The 23,751-nt window shown below is 33.7% G+C and overlaps 1 protein-coding gene across 1 annotated transcript in view; it reads left to right on the forward strand.

Moving 5' to 3' along the window:
* Positions 1-1,632: 1,632 nt before the first annotated feature.
* The window catches only part of LOC115880128, a gene marked incomplete at its 5' end in the record, with an annotated part of 106,837 nt that continues 84,718 nt past the window's right edge, over positions 1,633-23,751 (forward strand). The window contains 2 exons of the mRNA XM_030897258.1: positions 1,633-1,701; positions 6,392-6,476. Of these exons, the coding sequence (XP_030753118.1) occupies positions 1,633-1,701; positions 6,392-6,476 (154 nt within the window). The remainder of the gene's footprint in view (positions 1,702-6,391; positions 6,477-23,751) is intronic.

Genomic DNA, 23,751 nt, shown 5'->3' on the forward strand with positions numbered 1-23,751 from the left:
GCGTTTGGTGCTTCCTAAGCGACAGACGCGAAAGAAGTTTATGTTGTGTCAGTTTGGGATTTATTTTTTCTACAAAAAACCTTCTGATGATGGCGGATCATTTGCAAAAGAAGAAGAAATGTATAAATGTAATATTAAAAAAGGAAATAAATTTGGTGATCTTTGGCATCTTTTGGAAGATGCTTCTTTCTACAAGGACCTTTGTAAATTGCGATAGTGATCATTCGGTTCTTGCTGATTCCATAAATATTTCCACCCACGTACTAAATCAATTAGGGTTTCCCTACGATGCCGTAACACACAGGCTTGAATGACGGCCGCGAGACAGCCGTGACACGCGAGCTAGCGAGAGGAAAACTGATAGCGGCAATGTTGCCACAGCTACCCCATTCGGGGTAGATCTACCTTTTTGTAAAACAATTTAACCCCGCTATCTTGTGATAATCTACTCCGATGAAAAATAAGCTTGTGGCAACACTGGGTAACGATCTGTGCTATACGTGGCTAAGAAAATCACTATAATAAACTTGATACTGTACGAACCTTAATGCATAGTAAATTTTCATGCATAATTTCATCGACAAGTTTGTAGCTTCTGAATACCGGTCTGGGTAAAGTATCCAGCTTATTTGCCAGCTCAGAATTAGAATTTAGAGTTAGTAACTCGCATTTTTATAGGAGGACACTGTCATATTTATTTCAAACCAATAATCAACGAGAATATTCGTATAATTTAATAAAATTACTGTAAATCACTATAAATATTGAATAATTTGTAATTGAGCTATAATTTCTGTACTATTAATGCGGTAAATGATGGAGATAAATAATTGTGATTGATTTAAATTTTATTTTAAGATGAAACTTTTGTTAACAACAATCTGAGAATTCGAATAATGAATTGAATAATGACAAGACAAGTGACATCTGTCTAAAAAAGACAACGATTTTGAATGGCAATTTGGTTATGTAAAATTTAGAGTTACAATTTTGGTTATGCAAAAGAAATACATATTCTGTGAGTTTACTGGTTGCCTAATGATTAACATCAATTTAAAAATAAATCAACATTTAAAAGAAAGGAGACCACAGATCACATAAAACAAATTGTTGGTTAGTAGCAGTTAGTAGTAGTCAGAGTTGTTTCATATCGCAAATGTAAACAAGTATACGGGCGAACATACTACAGCTACTGTGAGGACTTTCATTGAAAATAAGTAGTTTGAATTGGTCGCGCAAATACGCACCTTAACGCGAGTTCTACAATACGCATGTTGGTATACTCCACTGTAAAAAAACAAGTGTGTTTAAAACAGCCTTAGTCGCTTTCTGTGTCGCGGTAGACTTATACCTCTACATATCTTTGGAAAACATTTGTAAACTACCTGACGAACAAAAAAAGAGATGAAAATTTATACTGAGCCTTTACCTTTCCACCTAAACCCACCACCCAAACTACCACCTACCACCCACCCGCTCTCAGCCCGTTTAGAGTAGCTCGCTTAGTAGTGACACCCACACAGATATTAGATTAGACCTTGATCTTGATCCATAGTAGTTGCGCACATGTGATATATCTCGTTAATAAACGAATGAGGGGGTTGTTGTGAACAGTGAGTTGGTCTCTTTCAGCGGCGTCGCCTGCGCCGGTTACTCTGCGGGCGTGCAAGACGGCGGACCAGGCCTGGTGTGCACACCCAGGTACGTTTCACCACAAGGTCACCACCGAGGACTCAGTGTGTGTTTGTGCTAGATGTAAAACACTCTGCTCGGTTTGGACGGGTTGGAGTTGATATAAAAAACCAGTTTTAGAATTTCAAATTGGAGGTTACGTCACTTTTTTTTTGGTTTAATACTAATTCTTCAAATTTACGTATTTTTTTTTTATTTTACGTTTATTTTTATTTTTTTTATATGAGAGGGAACATCGGTGTATAATGTGTGTATCTGTTGTATACAGGGTGACAAAAAATAGTGTAAAAAACTTCAGTGGCCGATTCTACAAATAAAAATAAAAGAAAGCATTCATGGACATATGCCCTAAAATGCTTCCTGAGAAAATTACAGCCTCTGATAGTATTTACAGCTCTTACAGTTCTCACTTGTAACATCTTGTTATCATTATCTCAATTTGATAGGTCATATGTCTGGTATGTAACTATATTGTTAATTGTTTTGAGATCCGTTAAAATTTTCATTAATTACTTATCCAAAATTTTCTTACATCTAACGATTTCGCCAATACTAAAATCGACTAGGAAATTTTTGTTTTATTCTTATGTGTAGAATAACTTCATTATGCTGATGACTGCGCTCTAGTTGCAAAAATGTTACAGCAGTTACATAAAATGTTGAATACATATACCTGGGCATATGAGGCTGTGGGCCTTAAGCTGGCTTGTACACTCCCCCGGAAGATCACAACAATGCTATAAAAATCAGAGAAAAACTATTGGAATATGTAGCGGAATTCAATTACCTGGGGAGTTTGATTTAGGAAAAGGCCAATATCAAATTCAGCACAGGATTAGCAGGGCCTCAAGAACATTTTGGAAATTGAAAGACAGGGTTTTCTACAATCATGATTTGAGCAGAAAAACGAAACTTGCAGTGTGCCGAGCAATAATAATCCCCCCCCCCCCATGTTAAATGGAAGGATGGTGAACCTGGGTGCCCTACCTCCGACACATGAACGCATTAAACAAGTTGCAACAGAGACAGCTTAGACAACCCTTAAGAATTAGTTCCACCATGTCTCAAACGCATCGGTTCTTGAAAAAGCTAACTGCTTTTATGTTATGATTACAAAATCCCGTTTAAGATGGGCTGGTCACGTATGCAGAATGCAAGAAACAGCCTACCAAAATCTCTGCTTTCCGGTGAGCTTGTAGACGGTAAGAAGAACCCAGGCGGTTAACTCAAAAGGTACAAGGACATTTTTCACGAAACATTAAAGAGGATTAACATGCAGAATGAGTGGGAAGAAGCAGCGCACAATGGAACGTAATGGAGAAGAATTGTTAACTAAAATAGTTAATAGCAACAATCAAAAAGTAAAGAGGCAACAAAGCAATGAGATTTTTGTCTGGAGTGCGGAAGAGAGGTAACATCACGTATCGGGCTTTTCAGTCACAGAAAAGCTCATGAAAGAAAACGCCTTGCGTAGCCATCTTCTGATGCGTGTCAAAATACTCGTCAGCGAGTAGTGACTCACTGAAATTTGGTATACTATTTTTTGGCACTCTTTATAGAAGTATAACATCCAAAAAAGCTTTTTTGTTTCCTTGACAACTAGGTTAATGTTATGGTATTTTTGTTATAATATATACTGGGTGTTTATCAAAAGTGGCTCATTCTTATAATTTTTTTAGATCAAAAAACGAGATTTGGTATATGACATCGATCAGGGATTGATTGATGTTATTATTTTTTTTAATTATGTTATTAGATTTTAATTTTTAAATGGTATCCAGGCTGTGTTAAAATCACTAATTTTTAATCAAGGAGTCCTGAAAAAAATTATTTCATCGTCTAATGTTTTCCCTGACTTTTCCTGGCCGTTTAAAACATGCCCAAATCATAACTCATTTTGTTTTTCAAATGGAACGAGGGTAGCTCAATTGCATATTTGGAAAAAGCATTTTTTAACGAAAAATTTGGTCCCACATACTTATTTCAAGGTATTTCAAGACAAATTATCGTTATGAACACAATCATTGCACTCTATGAAATTTAAAATACTATTTTTTTAAGAAAAATGCCAAAATTTGTCATATAATAAGCATAAAGAAAAAAAGTACCCAGGATACCATTTAAAAATCAAAAGGTATAGATTATAAAAATATTTCTTAAAACTAAAAGAATTTCGGATTTCCATTGATAACTTCCACTCTGATCGTTATTATGTATCAACTAATCCAAATCCTAAAACTACTGAGCCGATTTTACCCCAGCATGAGGTACTCCACTGAGAATACCTGCACTGGAGCGTTTTACGAGTGGTTGCTATTTTGTTATAAATTTCCACATTGTCAGCAAAGAACTCCATTGGAAAAAGCGCAAATTTAAAGAGGTATTTATATCTAGCAATAATAAAATCTTTAGCAATCCAAGTATGGAAATTTGAACAACAAGGCAACCACTTCATAAAACGTGGACAACCAGTCATTCTCAGTGGACAACCTCATGCTTGACTGCACCCAACTTCTTCACGGGTGAATGCTCGGCTCTAGTATATAAGTTTAGTAGTTCTAGTATTTAGATTAGTTCACACTTGATAAACTGAATCATTGTCTACCGCATTCAAAGTAACATAAAATATTTCTTGATCAACTTCAACCTTCCAAATACGAGACTTAATTTTTAAGAAGATATCTGCAATTCATTCTTCATTGGCCGGGTGTAGATGAACAGTAGACTCTCTATCTTAGTTCCTTTTCACTAACCATCCATTTTTAGTAGATTTTAACACTTGTTAACTGTGTCCTGTATTGATATTTATTCCCGAGGCATAGAATAATGCAGTCGATCAATTGGTAAATTTTAGTTAGACTATGTATAAAAAATAAATTTTGTAATGTATATTTAGAAATTATTTTTTTCTGTGGAACTGTTAGATGAATTTAGAACATTTTTAGTTTAAATTATATCAAGTAAATATAAAATAAGTAGACATTTGTAGGGATATAACATGTTAGGTAGTTTATTTTCTTTAAAGTTCAGGGTGTATTAATGAATGATTGTACCTGTACCTGTACTGTACATGAATAATTATATTATTCATGTACAGGGTGTTTCAAATTGGGATTTCGGAAACGGTAAGAAATACTTGGTGGCTTAAACTGAGGCAATTCTGAATGAAACTTACTTAGCTTTATCCCTTGGTGGCGTCAAAAATCACTAAAGACTTTTCTATTTTATGAAACCTCATCAATTTTATTTTTTGAATAAAGACTTGAATTTTTTATTTCATTTTTTAGAACCTTATAGCTTTCAAAATGCAATGGTGTAAAATGTTGCTTGTTTCTCACATGCACATAACGAAAGTGACCTTTATACCCTCTCTTTCCAACACATTATATCCTGTAAGAAAGTACGGTTAGTGTAGTTACCAATTCATTATACCATATGATCGAAAACAAAACGGCGTCAGCGATGGCTACGAAATGAATATCACTGTCATTTTATATGTAAAAATATGGGGAATGTCATCGATGTTCATTTCCAAGCCAACTGGACGCCGTTTTTTTTTTCGATAATACGGTACATTTCTTGGGCAAGTAGTGTGCTACATAATTTTATATGGGAGGCCATAAAAGTCTCAAAATTGAAATAGGAACACATATCCGTATTTAAAAAAATAAATTTGATGATGGTTCCAGAAAAACGAAACATCCTAAGTAATTTTTCACGTTATCAAAGAACGAAGCTAACGAAGAATTAATAATTATTTTTTTTTAAACGTCACACAAATATTAATTTTTGCGATGTGATTGACAATATAAAAAAGTCATTTAATTTTTTTTACGCCTAAGCATAAAAGTACGAAAATATATTATTAAACTGACATTAAGTGTCAGATTCAACGAGCGTAACCACAGTTTCTCGATATATAATTACAAGGTATGACTTTTAAATATTTTTATATTATTTGGAACGCTTGGAATTATTTGTGGCCTTTGAAATAAAATAACATGTTCTATTCGGAGTAAAAATGACTTTGTGCCTGGGCTCTATGTCAAACGTACAGCTTTGCCGCAAAAAGTGTCATTTTTACTCCTAATAAAACAATATACTATTCTTTGAATATGTATCTGTAGACTTTTTCTGTCAAAGTAAACTTAAATAAAAACAAAAGTCGGAAATTTCAGTTTTCCGCCAAATTTCCAAAAAATGAAAAAGATAAGTTTACTAAACGTACAAACGAATTACCAATGAAGTCACTAGTAGGCAACTTTGTCCCAATTTAAGCACCAAATTATGTTTTTTATTTTTTTTAAGTTTTCCCTCATTTTTATATTGTTGCAGTTTGTATGTCACTTGACTTAAGGAGACTCAAGTATACTACTAATATTTAATGAACAAAAACTCTAAAAATGTAGTTTTTATAATAATTCCATATTACCCACATGAATTTCAACACAATTCTTGAAAGAAACAAGGTGCACATTTATGAGAAAATATCATTACCTTAATAAAACAATTGACGTAATTCACCCTCCTCAAAAATAACCTACCTCACGAGTTATATTTATAGTTTTTATCTCTCTGGCACCCTAGCCGACTGTTTAAAAAATGATAGTCGGCTCACCCGCTCGCTCGCAGTAGATATCTTCATTTCGGCCGATAAAATAGAGCCCTGTAAATTTTTATGTTTTCTGTCTGCTTTTAGGGGATTTGGATTTATCACGTTCAGCGATCCATCCAGCGTGGATAAGGTATTAGCCCAGGGATCACACGAATTGGATGGCAAAAAGGTAAGATGGTTTTAGAGAATATAGATAGAGCGAGAAATAGAGATACGTTTAATAACAGTATACAGGGTGATTCACGGCCATGGTACGTTAGACGTTTATGGAGAACCGGTGATAGGATTTTCTTCGAAAATTTGAGTTTTTGCATAGAAGCACCTGCTTCATCTGTTTAATTTTTTTAGGGGTATAGTGTTAGAATATTTGTTATTTTAAATGGAACAACTGGTATATTACTACACTTTTCTAACTACTTTCATTTCTATAATACTAACCTATCCCTATCTCTAACAATTTTTGAGATTTTTATCTCGGAAACTATTAGAGATAAGTATATATTATAGTGATGTATCGGTATTTGAGTAAAGCGATTTTGGAGCGGTATTTTTATAACAGCGTGTCGGCGCTCCACATCGAATCAGGAACCTGTTACTGAAGAACGACGATCATAATAACGACGAAATTATAAATTATTTATAATTTGCGAATAAGTTATTTATAATCGCTCTTGAAGTTGACTCGAACAGCAGTAACCGCATAGCGACGTATTTCGCCCCAGCCGTGGGGGTGCTCCTAGAGTCGTGGCTTTGTCTGTCGCGAACAGTAGTAATTGGAACTGGAACTGGTGACTAAGTAGCGCGATTTCGCCCGCGACCTATTTCGTTCCAGCAGTCGCGTTCCTATAGTCGTGGTTTTGTTTGTCGCGAACAGTAGTAACTGGAACTGGTAACTACTTAGCGTCGCGCGACTGTTGGAGAGCTTACCCTAGGGGCTCTCCAGCTGTCTCATAAATTTTTAGCATATGTAGGTATCTTGAATAATGATTCTAATTATGTTATTTTTTTATTGTTTAAGCTAAAATTTTACTAAAGCATACATATTTTAAGAACAAAATAAAAATGTAATTATCTTACAAAAGTATTTTCTTAAGCGGTTATAAGGTGGATAATAAGAATAATCCAAAAATCTAAATATCATTGAAAAAATAAAATAGATGGCGAATAAAAAGTATTGAATTACCAATAAATGCATGTACATATTTTGAGTCAATCTATTCGTGCTTTATTTCGTTTATGAATTTACACGAGATGGAGATAATGGCATTTCTTATAATAAATTTAAAAATACAATTTATATTATAGGAAAGTTTTATTTTTAAAATTTGCAGTTTGTGAAAAAAAAAGTGGTAAAAAACTCCTTAAATCTCAGCAAAATGTTAACAGAGCTGGTACAATTGTAAGAACCTGACAACGCTGGTTGGGAGTAGGTAGGTACTAATGCAGCCACCAGAAATACTGCATAGGCGACATTTTGGAAGCCGGAACTTCGATTACAAAGTCGCGGTATTTTTCTGGAACGGTCACTATTGAAACGCGACTCATGTGGAACCGGTATTCCGATCACTAATATGTTATATGAAAGCATTTTCCAAAATTGTAATAATATTCGGGTTGTTCCATTTAAACTAACAAAGAAGCTACCGCTTTTCAAATGATGCTACAACGCTACAAATACCTCTATAGATGGAGCAGGTGCCTTTTTGTAAAAATCCAAATTTTTACAAAAAATCATCACCGTGAATCACCCAATATTTTTATAGAATAAAATACAAATAAACAGTTCTCTAGAAATATATGCATATAATTAAATTAAAGAGATCGGAGGTCTCTTAACTTATGTATTCTAAAATATAGGTAAATCGTACGCCTCTGGTTTGGGTAGTTCGCAAATACCACCTCGACGACTTTTATCTAATCGATTCTAGCAGCGTGTATGAAGTTCACTGTGCTAAAACAACATTTGATTCGGAACGATGGAATTTATTCGAACAAAACATGCTCGGAAAAGGACTTTTAATGGAGAGCCCGACTTTTAGCGAAAACTGCCGAAAGGTCAGTGACATAATGACCAATTCAGCTCAGCGTTCAAACTCTTTGTTTTGCTAGGAATGTTCTATAGGGCTGAAGTATCGATATTACGATTTATTTGCTAATACCTATTTTACATAGTATATACAGAGTGTCCCAGGCTGAGCGTGCATTAGAGAACTACAATATCTAGATCGGAGATTTTTTGCACAATATTGTTTCACAACGAGATCTATCGATTAAAAATATTTTCCATATAGCGGCACTTCCGGAAATACAACTTCCTTATTTTAAATGCGTAACCCCATTTTTTAATACATAGTTAAATTGTCTGTAAAATTTTATGAATTTTGATATTAAACACTCTATACCTAATATTAACAGTTTTCGAGAAAAAAAAATATTTAAAATTTTTGGAGGAAAAAAACTACCTGTCAAAAAAATCGGTATAGCCTAAACGATAAATTTAGTGATTCCAACAGCCACTGCAGCATAAAGTGAAGACATGTGGCAAACTATTTCAAAATTTAAATTGTTTGGAATTGAGCGTTAAAAAAATCATCATAAATCATTTTTTTCAAAAGAAAACCCACTTTTTTTATTTCACCAGTGAAAAGATTTTTTAATTCGTTACTCTTTTTGATTATACATTGTCCTATACCTAAAGCAAATCATTTTTAAGTTATTTAAGATTTAGTTTTAAAGGGTATGTTTACAGTTTATGTTTACATATAGTTTTAAAGGGTATGTACTTTTGTTTTTTAACCAGTAGTTTCTCAAAAACGGTTAATCTTAGATATAGAGTGTTTGATATCAAAATTCATAAAATTTTGCAGAGAAGTATGTAATAAAAAATGGGGGTACCCATTTAAAATAAGAAAGTTGCTATCAACTTCCGGTATTTCCGGAAACCCCCACCATATTGAAATTATTTTTAATCGATAGATCTCGTTGTGAGATAGTGATGTGCAAAAAATCTCCGATCTAGATATTGTAGTTCTAGAAACTTCTAATGCGCGCTCAGCCTGGGACACCCTATATATATATACCTTTGTAGCAGCTTCATTTCTTGAAAAGAATTCTGTTTTTTGCCACTGAAAGGAGAATCTACAAAATTATAAAAATAAGCGCCTATGATAATATATATGTAACAAAAAACGTTCCAAGTTCTTCCACACAAATACTTTGTTATTCTCAAGCCAATCCCTTAAGTTTATTTACATAATTTATTTGTGTACGAATACATTTTCCTTAAAGGTAAATCTACATAATGAGGTTTGTCAGTGTTATCTCTCCATTTGAATAATATTATAATAAATAAGCGCTTTAGTTGCGTCATGTTGAAGTTACTTAAAGCGGAAAAGCTTCGGAAAATTCGGTTTGAGATAACACAGCGGCTTATATTGACGAGAAGAGACTTTGAGGGGAAATATATTAAAGGAAATTATTAAATTAAGTTACAAGTCAATTTAGGTGAATCGTTTCGTAATTATATAGAGACACTTTGAGTTAAAATTTAAGGTAAAATATGGAAATAAATTTTGTATACTACCAATTCAAAAACTCTTCTAATTAAAGTAAGTTTTACAGATTAGCGTGAGATTTTGTGCATGTAGAATGTAGAAGTTTACGGTCGGTGCACTCAGTGATGAGGTGTTCTGGTGTTTTCTCATTTTCCCCACAGAATCTGCATTCATCGTTGTTTCTTAGCGTCAATCTACTGAAGTTCATTGAGGAGACACTGTCCTGTTAAAAACCCCGTAAGTACGGCTATTGTTCTTAGTTAAATCAAGGAAACTTTTGGATTTTTTTTGGTCGTAAGGCCGCTGTGAATGCTCTAAACATATTGGGTGAGCGTAGTAGTGTTACATTAGCCTGGATACCAGTGCACTGGGGTCTCAAGGGTAATGATAAGGTAAAATAAATGTCCAAACAAGGCTCATCAATGCCATTCATAGGCCCAGAACCATTATGTGGCTCTGCCAAAAGCAGTCACAAGAATAATGTGGTAGATTTGCGTCCTTATACCGGGTGCGTCTAAAAAGTGGCTCACCCATATAGCTTTTTATATTATCGGATAAAAAAACGAGATTTTGTGCTGAGGGTGACAATTTGAAAACGAACAGTATTATTAGTATTAATATTACCTCTACCGATGATAGTATGAAAATTAATATATTATTATATTAATTTAAAAAAACGAGATTTGATATGTTAGTATATGACATAAATTATGATTGATTGACGTATTCAATTGTTTCATTTTCTGTTTCACCGGAAATGGCTACAATTTTTGATTTTTAAATGGCACCATCGGTATATTTTTACTTTATTCGATAGAAAATTACACTCTAAATAGAATGACATATTATATGCCAACTTTTGACATTTTCGCTTAAAAAAATCGATTTTTAAAGTTCAATAAAGGGTGCCATGACTGTATTAAAAACACTAATTTTTAATCAAGGATTGTTGAAAAAATACATTTGATCGTATAATGTTTTTCGTGTTTTATCTTGGCCGGTTAAAAGATTCCCAAATCATATTTTTAATCATAATTCAATTTTTTTAAATGAAAGAAGTGTGACTCATTAGCATATTTACAAATACATTACAAATAAACCATATGCGAAAATGTCAAAAGTTGACGTATGATATGTCATTCTATTCAGAGTGACATTTTCTGTCGAATAATGTAAAAAAATACCGAGGATGTCATTTAAAAATCAAAAGTTGTAGTAATTTCCGGTGAAACAGGAAGTGGCCAAAAACAATTAAATGTGTCAATCAATCCTAATTTATCCTAATCCTATTTACACACCAAATCTTGCGTCTCTATATGAAAATATAAAAAAAGTTATAGGAATGAGCCACTTTGGTTTGCACCCTGTATATGAAATGGCGTTGGCAGGTTTAAGACCAGGAAATAAAAAACCTTTTAAAAGAACCTTTTAGCTGAAAATAGCCTTGAAAAAGATGAGAATACATGACGAAACAACGGCAATTTTTTAAATATATTTTTTTTATTTCCTGGTTCTAAACCTGCTAACGCCATTTTATAGTCACAAGAATGTCAAAGCAGTCACAGCCAAAAAACAGTGTTGGGTGGACAACAAATCCGTAGAATGGCGGAGAAATTCTTCAGGACAGAGATATATGTTTAACATTTAAATCTTGTAAGTAAAGACAGAAAGACTGTCAAAGCTGTAGTGGGTCTACAAACATGGCATTGTATACTTAATAGACATCTAAAGCTGATGGTATTGACGGACGAAGTCATTTGCAGGTTTTGTCAATCTGAAGAAGAAATGACAAAACACACTTATTGTCGGTATGACAGCCCCGCAAATATGCAGTTCTTTGTACTAAGTACCTATGAAACTTTGTTAATATATTCCTCGATTGTTTCAATGTCGATTAAACTTAAAAAAAAGCTTATTTTATGCTTTAGATCAATAATGCTTCAACGAGCACGATTTATCGCACCAGTCAGCATAGTTTAAATGATTCCCCGTCGTTTCTTAAGCCTTATCAAGCATAATTAGCGTATCTGCGACGATACAAAGACAACCTCTCCCGAACAGACAAAGACGAATGGCAATAATTCCTCCTAGATGAGATAAGAAGACGCGGACAGAGATCCAGAGCCGCTCTAACCCGCGATTGTCTTAATCAAAAGTGTATCCTTTGGCCCCCAGCGTCTCTTTTCGCCTTCTGGGGGGATTTTTCTCCCGCTCGAGTCTGCAAAGATAAAGGAGAGAGAGACTCGTGATTAGTGTAGTGTCAGCGGAACGTCGAGCTCTTGCTAATTATTTTGTAAAGTCGCCTGTTTTGTCACGAAAGAGGCTCGACCTATAAGGGCTTCGAGTCCTTGTTAAAGAAATCGCTGGTAAAGTGTTTTTGGGGGTGGAAAAGTAAGAAGAAAAAAGATTCGGGATTTGATGAGGGCGGATTTTTTTGGAGGGTATTCAAGAAAGATCCAGACAGAGATAAAATTAAATTATATTAAATTTTATTCATGATAAACAATGATTGAAATAACTTTTTACCACTATATACTGTTTAGACCTTGGATTTTTTTACCTATGTGATTTTTTGTGAAAATTCTATGCTTGAAAGTGGTGAGACTATCTTTTTATCAAAATAAAATATATTTAAATATAAGAAAGGAATTTCACAGCAGTTTCAGTGGGTTTATATAAACGTTCTACATAAATATTGTCGTTTTTTCTTTCTGGGAAAATCCATTTAACCAATTAATTGGGTATTCAAGAAAGATCCAGACAGAGATAAAATTAAATTATATTAAATTTTATTCATGATAAACAATGATTGAAATAACTTTTTACCACTATATACTGTTTAGACCTTGGATTTTTTTACCTATGTGATTTTTTGTGAAAATTCTATGCTTGAAAGTGGTGAGACTATCTTTTTATCAAAATAAAATATATTTAAATATAAGAAAGGAAATTCACAGCAGTTTCAGTGGGTTTATATAAACGTTCTACATAAATATTGTCGTTTTTTCTTTCTGGGAAAATCCATTTAACCAATTAATTGTGTGAATAATTCAGGAGTGAATTAGGCAAGGCGCCAACCCTAATCAGGACAGGACAGCCGACCATAAATATTTAATGGAACGACAATGTTTTCTAATTCCTGAAATAGATTTGTAACGAATTTCCATTGTTTCCTGTAAATATAGCAGCTGATATAGCAACGGTTCAATAAAGAAAAATACGTCCTTACAAATATTATAAACGCGAACGCGAAAGTTTGTTTGGATGAATGGATGCAAATGGATGGATGTATGAATGTATAGATCTTTGATACTCTTTTGCGCAAAAACTATTTAATGGATTTTAATGAAACTTAACAATAATATAGCTTATGCATCAGAATAACATATGAGCTATAATTTATAAAGATATTATAAAAAATAAATACATAAATACCAGGAGAGCCATAAAATAACACACGGTCAGGTTAAACTCTGTCAAAGTGCCAAACGACTATCTTTAGTTATGGACTATCAATTCCAAGTAGACACATGTAATAGGTACCTACTTTCAAATATTGCCACTAGGTGCTATAATAAATATTACCCTTTATATATTAAAAAAAATCGAATTTTATGCGGACGAAGTCGTTGGAAAAAAACTAGTAATAAATATAAAAAGAGGTCAAAAATTAATTTAGAATTCTACATTAAATTTTTTACAAGGGTTTAACATACGTTAGAGACGTGTTTTGAATATCGCCTAACAATTTTAAACATAATCAAATTTTTATTATAATTGGTTACATCATGATTTGCCGTTCCTTTTAAAAATCTCTACATTTTACAAAAATCTCTCAACTCCAAACGCAAATAAAACTTAAACTTTTTCTTTCAAAAAATGTACAATATGTCTCCGAATCGTATCTAGAATGTGCGGTATACACAAAAAAGCAGCCTGATCCACTGACACTTTTTCGAGCCACCCTGTAGAGGTTAAAATATTTCCTAAAATAATTATTAGCACATACTTTAGCTATGCTAGGTTAGGTTAGGTTGCTGGGGTATGGGATCATGTTGGATCCCTCACACGGAGGCTTTGGGATATTGGGGATTGCGATACCCCGGTATTATTGTACCAAACTCTTCTCATTCTTTGCGTTAAAGCATTTCAAGCTCAGTTCCTGCTCTCTCTGATGTTGACTTCTGGTACTTTCTCTAGTCCCTACAAAAAATCATGTCCTAAAGCTTTAAAGCGTCGGTTTTCCAGTGCCGGACAGCAAGTGCTCTATGCCTTGAGTGTGTTGATCGTCAAAGTTCCTTCAGTGTGCTGATCGTCAAAAGTGGTGGCTCATCTGCCACGGACTCTCCCCTGGCTCCCTCTTTGGCGCGTCTGTCCGCTTCTTGGTTACCCACCATATTACTGTGGCTTACCCAGCATAGAGTGGCTCCGCCTTGAAGCAGCCAGGACAATGCTTCTCGGTAGTCCTTCACAGTTTTCGATCTCACTGGTTGCATGGTGATGCTGTTTAAAGCGTCCAAGCTGTCAGAGTATATCACGATATCTCCTATTTATCTATCAACGATTTTCCCTCGTATACAACTGAGCGCTTTCTTTATAGCGTAAACCTCTGCCCCTATGCCATTACAGCCATCCCAAAAATCGTCGAATATCTAGTTCCACTGAGAATATGCTTATACATGTTCTGATTCTTTCAAAAATCGACATCTATGAAATTATGAAGCCCTATAACATAGGATACAGCATTTCAATGAACAGTGCTTTCCATAAAATCAATAAAATGAAGAATATACGAAATAATATACATGTTCTGATTTCTTTCGAAAATTGACATCTATGAAACTATGAACCCTTCCGAGTCACAAACGGTATATTGTGAGACAGGAAATTGTAGAGAAAAACAAGCCCTATAACATAGGATACAACATTTTATTGAAGAGTTCTTTCCATAAAATCAATAAAATGAAGAATATACGAAATAATATACATGTTCTGATTTCTTTCGAAAATTGACATCTATGAAACTATGAACCCTTCCGGGTCACAAACGGTACATTCTGAGACAGGAAATTGTAGAGAGAAACAAGCCCTATAACATAGGATACAACATTTCAATGAACAGTGCTTTCCATAAAATCAATAAAATGAAGAATATACGAAATAAAATACATGTTCTGATTTCTTTCGAAAATTGACATCTATGAAACTATGAACCCTTCCTGGTCACAAACGGTACATTGTGAGACAGGAAATTGTAGAGAGAAACAAGCCCTATAACATAGGATACAATATTTTAATGAACAGTGCTTTCCATAAAATCAATAAAATGAAGAATATACGAAATAATATACATGTTCTGATTTCTTTCGAAAATCGACATCTATGAAATTATGAACCCTTCCTGGTCACAAACGGTACATTGTGAGACAGGAAATTGTAGAGAGAAACAAGCCCTATAACATATGATACAACGTTTCAATGAACAGTGCTTTCCATAAAATCAATAAAATGAAGAATATACGAAATAATATACATGTTCTGATTTCTTTCGAAAATCGACATCTATGAAACTATGAACCCTTCCTGGTCACAAACGGTACATTGTGAGACAGGAAATTGTAGAGAGAAACAAGCCCTATAACATAGGATACAACATTTCAATGAACAGTGCTTTCCATAAAATCAATAAAATGAAGAATATACGAAATAATATACATGTTCTGATTTCTTTCGAAAATCGACATCTATGAGACTATGAACCCTTCCTGGTCACAAACGGTACATTGTGAGACAGGAAATTGTAGAGAGAAACAAGCCCTATTACATATGATACAACATTTTAATGAAAAGTGCTTTCCATAAAATCAATAAAATGAAGAATATACGAAATATAATACATGTTCTGATTTCTTTCGAAAATCGACATCTATGAAACTATGAACCCGTCCTGGACACAAACGGTACATTGTGAGACAGGATATTGTAGAGAGAAACAAGCCCTATAAAATAGGATACAACATTTTAATGGACAGTGCTATCCATAAAATCAATAAAATGAAGAATATACGATATAATATACATGTTCTGATTTCTTTCGAAAATCGACATCTATGAAACTATGAACCCTTCCGGGTCACAAACGGTACATTGTGAGACAGGAAATTGTAGAGAGAAACAAGCCCTATAACATAGGATACAACATTTCAATGAACAGTGCTTTCCATAAAATCAATAAAATGAAGAATATACGAAATAATATACATGTTCTGATTTCTTTCGAAAATCGAGGCCTTTTGAGGTCACAGAAGCATTTGTGTACTTTAGCTATGCGCTTAAACAAAATAATTAAGTTTTTTTTCTAGGGCCTACAGATAATGCAGGACCCTGTATATTTCTCCCGCCCACAAAACAGCCGCTCCTCTTAAATAGAGCGATAGAGTTCTTTCTCTAAGTTGGCACTAGCCCCATTAAAAACAAAGTAATTAAAGTTTGCGAGGCAAAAGATAAGGCGGAGCGAGAACTAAAATGTAACATAGGAATAATTGAAAAGAGTCCAAATTGAATTAAAAATGCACACAGCATCTAGAGACGGCTCTAGCCTCACTCTCCAGAGTCGCGGAAGACGAACGGAAGCAGTTTTTTAAGGGAGAAGCAGCCCGAATAAATGTAATTTAAGTTATCTGAGTTTTCCACGCGGTTGCATCGCGAAATTAAAATAATAATAAAATTTAGTGCTTACTCGAGTCGAGAGAGGGAAGACGAGAAAAAAAAACGACAACGGCTCTGACTTTTCTGACAGTTGAGATTTTTCTTCGGCTTTCGAGTTGGAAACATCACGCTTTCTGGAGCGCGAAGCAATGTTTCTTTTTAAGGGAGATCCACAATGTAATACCAATCTCGGTCGGGTAAAAATATTACTAATAATAATACACGGTGGTCCAAATTGTATTCGGGAAGCTTCTGCAGATAAAAATAAGTAAAAAAGTTTGTATAAATTAATGTTATAAAATACTTTTTCATTTTTATTTCGAATGTTTCTAAATAATTTCTAACTAACTAACAAACTAACGAAAATTTTTTAATATTAGAAATTTAGTTTCGATGCCAATATGGTTCCTAGATATAGGAGATGCCACCTACATATTTTTTAACTGCTTTGAAGAGTAAAAACTTTTTTCCGTACCTGTATTACACTACTGTGTGAATAAATATACATTTTTGCCGTTTTTTTACTTAAAAATGATCTCTTTGAGAAAATCGTTACGAGTAATTATTATATAATAAATTTTTCGTATACATGCAATTTAAACCCGTGTATCTGTATACTAAGGGCTGGCAAAGGTTAGTCTTGGGTCGAGATTTCCGTATGTAAGAAGAATACAATGCGTTTATAATGTAATGAACAAAGAGAGGACAGTAAACACGTTGCCAAACGTAGGAAATAAACCGAGTAACTGTGCACATCGCTAAGAGACGTGGAAGGTGATAAGCAGATTTGTCGCAGTTGACCGGTCGACCCAATCAATACCTCTCTCAGTACTTAGGTTCAAGTTCTAGGGAAAGGTGTACGTCATGCGTTCAGCTTCACGATTTAATTACGTCTCGTGATACTTAATTTGTTTATTTATTAACGAGTCGTTGTAATTTTCCCTATAGCTTGAACTTTTTTAAGTGCAAGCTAGAAATACTTGCATTTTTGGTAAAAATAAGTGGAATTGAGTGGGTGTTCGATAGTGGTCGCGCTATTAGAACTCTGAATTCAAAAATCGATATCTCGAAATCTATTAGAAATAATAGATTGTAGTTTTTTCAAGAACTTTTTTATTATCTCTGCTGTATTTTTTTTGTAGACAGTATGTGAAAATATTTATCAATAACAAAAATTACACGATTGCTGAAAATTGCTATGCTCTAAATGTAAATGGATGGATTGTTTACAATTTTTGAATGGAAAAAACAATCTTATCGGTTTTTTCTTATGTAAACATATTGTAAAATATCCGATCTTAAAAATAAAAAAAAGTTTCAATATCTAAAGTGTCTGTTATATGTTAAAAAATTGAGTTTTTAAATTATCGCGATTACTGACGTTTTCTCGTTATGAAAAAATGACACCCTAACGATATCCTTATAATTCCATTTCAGATGCTCAGAAACATTAAAAACCTAATGATTTTAACTAGTTATCTCTTGAAAAAAAAGTTTTTTTAAAAATAAGCCGTTTGCGATCGTTATTTTACTTTACTTGATAGGGAAAGGCGTACCGGCAACGCCGCATCAGCACACCGTCGCATTTCTCTCACCCCGACTTAATAAGATCCCTATGCGATTTACTTCCACACATGTAAATGCCGACCCAAAAGTAACAGTTGCCAGCACGGTATACTAGATGTTTACGATATTCTTCGATGGTGCCAGCACCGGCGGAGAATGCACCATACCTATTCGGAGTAAACATGTACTATTTATGGCTTGTCAACAGTATCATTTTTACTCCTGATAAAACAATATACTATAGTAAAAAATAGTATTTATTGCCAATAATTCACATAAACAGGCAAAAATTGTGTGTATTTCTTTAACTGAAAAAAAATCGATTCACCCCTCAAAATATGTACACATACCGCAAGACTGTTGCGGTATGTGTACATATTTAAGTGCAAATCTAAAGTATGTACCAGGATGTATTTCAGGAAAATATTTTAACTTCTATAGGGTGGCTCAAAAAAGTGTAAGTGGATCTGGATGATTTTTTTTAATGGAACACCCTATATATTATTGCATTTTTGGCTTCCTTTCAGATCACTTTACATAACTCTAAGATATGAATAAATACATTTCGATAGTTTCAGAGATATTAAAAAATAAATCAAAAATATATATTTTTCAGTCCTTCTTATAAAAAAATATTAGAAATACAAGAACTGTTCTGAAATCAAAACTATACTAAGTATTTACTTTAGATGGTCTGTACTTACTTTGCTATAAATATGAAAATCTTAAATTATACAGGATGTTCAAAATTCCACGCCAAACTTTCTAAAATATAAAATATTTTTCTTCGTTTTTAAATGGAACACCCTGTATATTATTTTTCAATAGATGGAGAATTAAAAATGAACATTTTTTGTATTTAGAGTATTTCAAAATTTTAACGATTTCGCAGATATTTGCGGTTTTTATATTTCATATGGCATTTTCCACAGTAAATTTTTATCAAAGCCACCCAATGATTTTTTCTCTCGTATTTTACCATTGAAGCGCCATATGAAATAATACTGCGTGTATCTGCGAAACCGTTAAAAGGTTTGAAGCTCTAAATACAAAAATGTTCATCTTTAAACTCTCCATTTAATAAAAATAATATACAGGGTGTTCCATTAAAAACAAAGAAAAGATTATTTTATATTTTAGAAAGTTTGGCGTTGAATAATGAACATCCTGTATGATTACGATTACCATATTTATAGCAAAAACAAACAGACCATCTAAAATTAAATACTCATATTTTGATTTCCAGAACAGATTCTTGGTACAATATATTTTTTAAGAAGGCTGAAAAATATATATTTTGATTTATTTACAATATCTCTGAAACTATCGAAATATATTTATTCATATCTTAAGTTTAAATGATCTGAAAAAACCAAAATGGAATAACTACAGGGTGTTTCATTTAAAAATCATCCAGGACCACTCACACTTTGAGCCACCCTATAGAAGATTAAAATATTTTCTGAAAGCATATGCTTTACTACATACTGGAGGTTTACACTTAAACTAAAATTCCCAAGTTTTTTATTCTAGGAGCTACAGATGCCCGACGCACTATTGCCGGACCCTGTATAGCTTATTTAAAAAGAAAAATGCTACCGTTCGTTATTCCTGGGATATTCCCAAACCCCAAAAAATTTCGAAAAAAAAAACACCGTTTTTTTATTGTCTCTGGCCAAATTAAATTCTTTTGCTCTGTTTGAACAGGATATTATTTCAATTATCCGATTTCGTTATTCCACGGCTACGTTTCTTTCGGAGAAGATTTCAGAGCCCGTGCTCGGTACAGGCGTCGAAAAATAGATTTTAATATTTATCGGCGGTTTTGCCAGCCGAGAATCCGACGATTACACGATAAAAATTAATCGAATTTCGCGCGATATACACGCGCCATTTTCGATTAATGGCTTTATATATAAATAGGATTTCGAATCAGACAGAATTATTCTATTATCAGTCACGCTTTCTTATTGAATTTCGGTAAAAAATATACGATTATTTTTTCGTAACAGCATTGAAATTCCTTTAAAGCAGACCGATTTTCGATACTTTGATAAAATAATCCATATACAGGGTGTCCCAGGTTGAGCGTGCATTAGAAGTTTCTAGAGAACCACAATATCTAGATCGGAGATTTTTTGCACATCATTGTTTTACAACGAGATCTATCGATTAAAAATATTTTCAATATGGCGGCAGTTTCGGAAATACCGGAAGTTGACTACAACTTTCTTATTTTAAATGGCCGCCCCTATTTGTTATTACAAACTTACATTCTCTGTAAAATTCTATGAATATTGATGTTAAACACTCTATATCTAACATTAACCGTTTTTGAGAAAAAAAATATTTAAGATTTTTGACCGAAAAAACTACCTGTCAAAAAATTTTGTATAGCCTAAAAGTCAAAGGCTGTACTTAAACTGCCGTTAAACGGTAGCTTACTAAAATGCCGTTAATAGGTATGACGTCGTTGGTGTGACGCACTTGACGGCTTTATGAAATATAGGAATTTTATAAGGACTAACCAACGCTATTTACGCTATCCACCCCACCAAATAACCAACTTAACCAACGCAACTAACCTCGACACTGATAAAAAAATTTAATAAACAAATATGAATTAGTAAAAACCAACCAACCCTACCAAATAACCAACTAACCAATGAATTAACACCCTCCAAATAATCACGCTAACCAACCCGCCAAATAACTAAAGCAATCCAACCAAAAAGAGTGAAACCAATGCAATAAGATCACGCTATAAGCAAAAAAAATCACAGTCCTTTACAAAGATGCAACCGGGGGGGCATTGAAAATGATGAATAAAAACGTAAAAATATGATTAGTGTTAATATAGTGATGGGCAAAACTGTTATTTTTAGATAACAGTTGAAACTGTTATAGTTATTTATAAAAAACAGCTTAAAATAACAGCTTAAAAATAACAGGTTTCTTTATTTTATTGCTAAATATCTGAAAGAATATGAGGCGGTCACCGCCAGGCGTATTAACGCAGTTGCAACAATGACGTGCTCGGTGGTAGTATTTCCAGGGTGTCATAACATTTCTAAATATCGATTGTTATCTAAAATACCTCTCTAAAAACGGGGGTTGTTTACAAATAAGCGCTGTTTACAAATTGCGATATAAAAAAGCCAAAATGCCGCCACTCGTCTATATCTATAAATTCCGATCTACCTACGCCCTACCCCTCGATCCGCGTAGATTCTGAATTGCGTAGCAGTGTACAGGGTGCATCTCACTCGACGGGCGAGAAGCTCTTCGTTATGATTTTACCATTTGCGGTCAAAAAATAGCAATATAAGAAAATGTGTAGTATATTCTTCATAAGTAAACCAACTACACACTAGAGTTCGAATTAATTTTACACTTAAACTAGCATGTACAGTTTGACAAATATAGGAAGAGACTTGGGGATAGCACCGGTCGCGCACACGATAGAGAGAGAACGCATTCGGCGGAAGAGAGATGCAGTTACGCTACGAAAAATCTGATTGAAGCAAATTTGTGGGATGTCCACTGCGCATCGGGGGGCGTCTCTTATTTTATATTTCTCACGTCTCTAGCTATACTTGTTAAGTTGTACCCGCGACTTCGTTCGCATCGAATTATTAATTTGTAATGGTGATGATAAAGCAAAGCAAGAATTTCCATTAACATACAAACTGGATAAAATTTTCTCACATTTGCCAAAAATATGCTTTAAACGTCGAGCAGTTTAAGCAGAATCGTGGTTAATCAATTACTCAACTTTTTGGAACACCCTGTATTATTTTTTAAAAAATTTCAAAATATGTAAAAAAACAAAATAAATTATGCGTGTCCAATCGTTTTCCCGAAAGACTAACCGTTTTTTAAATAATAAATATTGTAATATTTGAGGGGCGTTTTCACCCTCTTGGAATTTGAGATTCGAGAAACCCCTCCTTATCGCACCTCTACACCCCACAGTCAATCCGTTTACCAAAAATCAGCTTTAAACGTCAAGCAGTTTAAGCAGAATAGTGATTACTCAGTGGTCATATTTTATGAAACACCCTGTATATATTTTGTAAAAATCTCAAAATATGTAAAACAACAAAATAAAATATACGTGTTTAAGAGTTTTTTCGAAAAACTCACCAGTTTTTAAATAAAAAATATTCTAATATTTGAGGGTGGTTTCACCCCCTTAGAATTTGAGTTTCGAAAAATCCCTTCTTATCGCACCTCTACACCCTAAAGTCAATCCGTTTTCCAAAAATCAGCTTTTTACGTCAAGGGCTTTAAGCAGGATCGTGATTAATCAATGACCAGATTTTTCAAAACACCCTGTATACATTTTTAAAAAATCTTAAAATATTATTCTGAAAATTTTTCAGAATAAATAAATACTTAAATATTGAAACTTAATAACAAAGTATTGAAACATACAGCGCCATAATATCTCGACCTCCGCCCGTTATGCTCGTAACAGGTTGAAAAACAATATGTATCTAAAACAACTGATGCGTTATTCTCCAACCTGTTTCAAACCTCCGATTATCTCGAACGCCGTTCTGTTATGCTCGTAACAGGTAAAAAAACAACATAGCTAAAACAACTGATGCGTTATTCTCCAACCCGTTGCGAGCCTCCATCGACAATCGACCGATGCAGCAGCGCTCCTTTCCCACTCCTGTTATCTCGACAGCCAGGCGTTATGCCCGCAACTGTTTCAAAAAAGCTGCTTCTTTTATATCCTATTATTTTTAAGCTGTTGTCAGCCCAACACGACGCGCCGCGCCGTAGCGCATACCCCACTCCGTTGTCCGTTGTATCTCGCCGCCTGTATCGATGGTTGTCGAAATAATAGGTTTTCCATCCATACTAGTTGTTTTTTGGAATTGCTTCGAGCAGCATCGAATTTCGTGGCGGTGCAGAGCGCCGACTTCGTTTCACGAACACTCGATCTCTGCGTGTCGTTATTTTATATCTGTTATTTTTTAAAAGCAGTAACGGTTGCGTTATGTTATTTCTAAATAATTGTTATAAAATAACAGATAGTTAAATAACAACCCATCACTATGTTAATATGAGTGTATTATATACATATGTTTAAATAACGAACTTAACAAAAAACAACAGATTTAAAGATTCACTGAAAAAGTAGTAATGTTAAAAGTAGTGAGGTCACCAAGTTTCATATAAATTTTTACTAACTTTACCTATTTGGTTGATGAATTTCAAAAATTTCTTCTAATTCTTCTTGTAGGATTTCATTCTTCTAGACCAAATAGTAAGGAATTTTCATACAACAAACTGTTCCGACATAATTTTACTCTCTAAGAGGATGAATTTCCTAAAATCGCTTTGTGTAGCTAATTCACTAATGTCGTTTAAACGAACCTTTGTGCTAATATTTATGTATCTAAAGCTGGCGGCATGAACTCACTCTAAAATATCTAAAAACGTAATATATAATCTAACTGACACACCACTGACAATGACAAATAATTTATTTCTGGAGGTATTGTGTGTAGGTGTTTTTCAGGTATGTTTTAGTATTTAGTCGTTTTACACAAAGAAATAGCCATTAAGCACTATAAAAATACTTCATAACAAATCTACACA

Source organism: Sitophilus oryzae, unplaced genomic scaffold, assembly GCF_002938485.1.
Source record: "Sitophilus oryzae breed Bouriz unplaced genomic scaffold, Soryzae_2.0 scaffold_1615_pilon_pilon, whole genome shotgun sequence".
NCBI lineage: Eukaryota > Metazoa > Arthropoda > Insecta > Coleoptera > Curculionidae > Sitophilus > Sitophilus oryzae.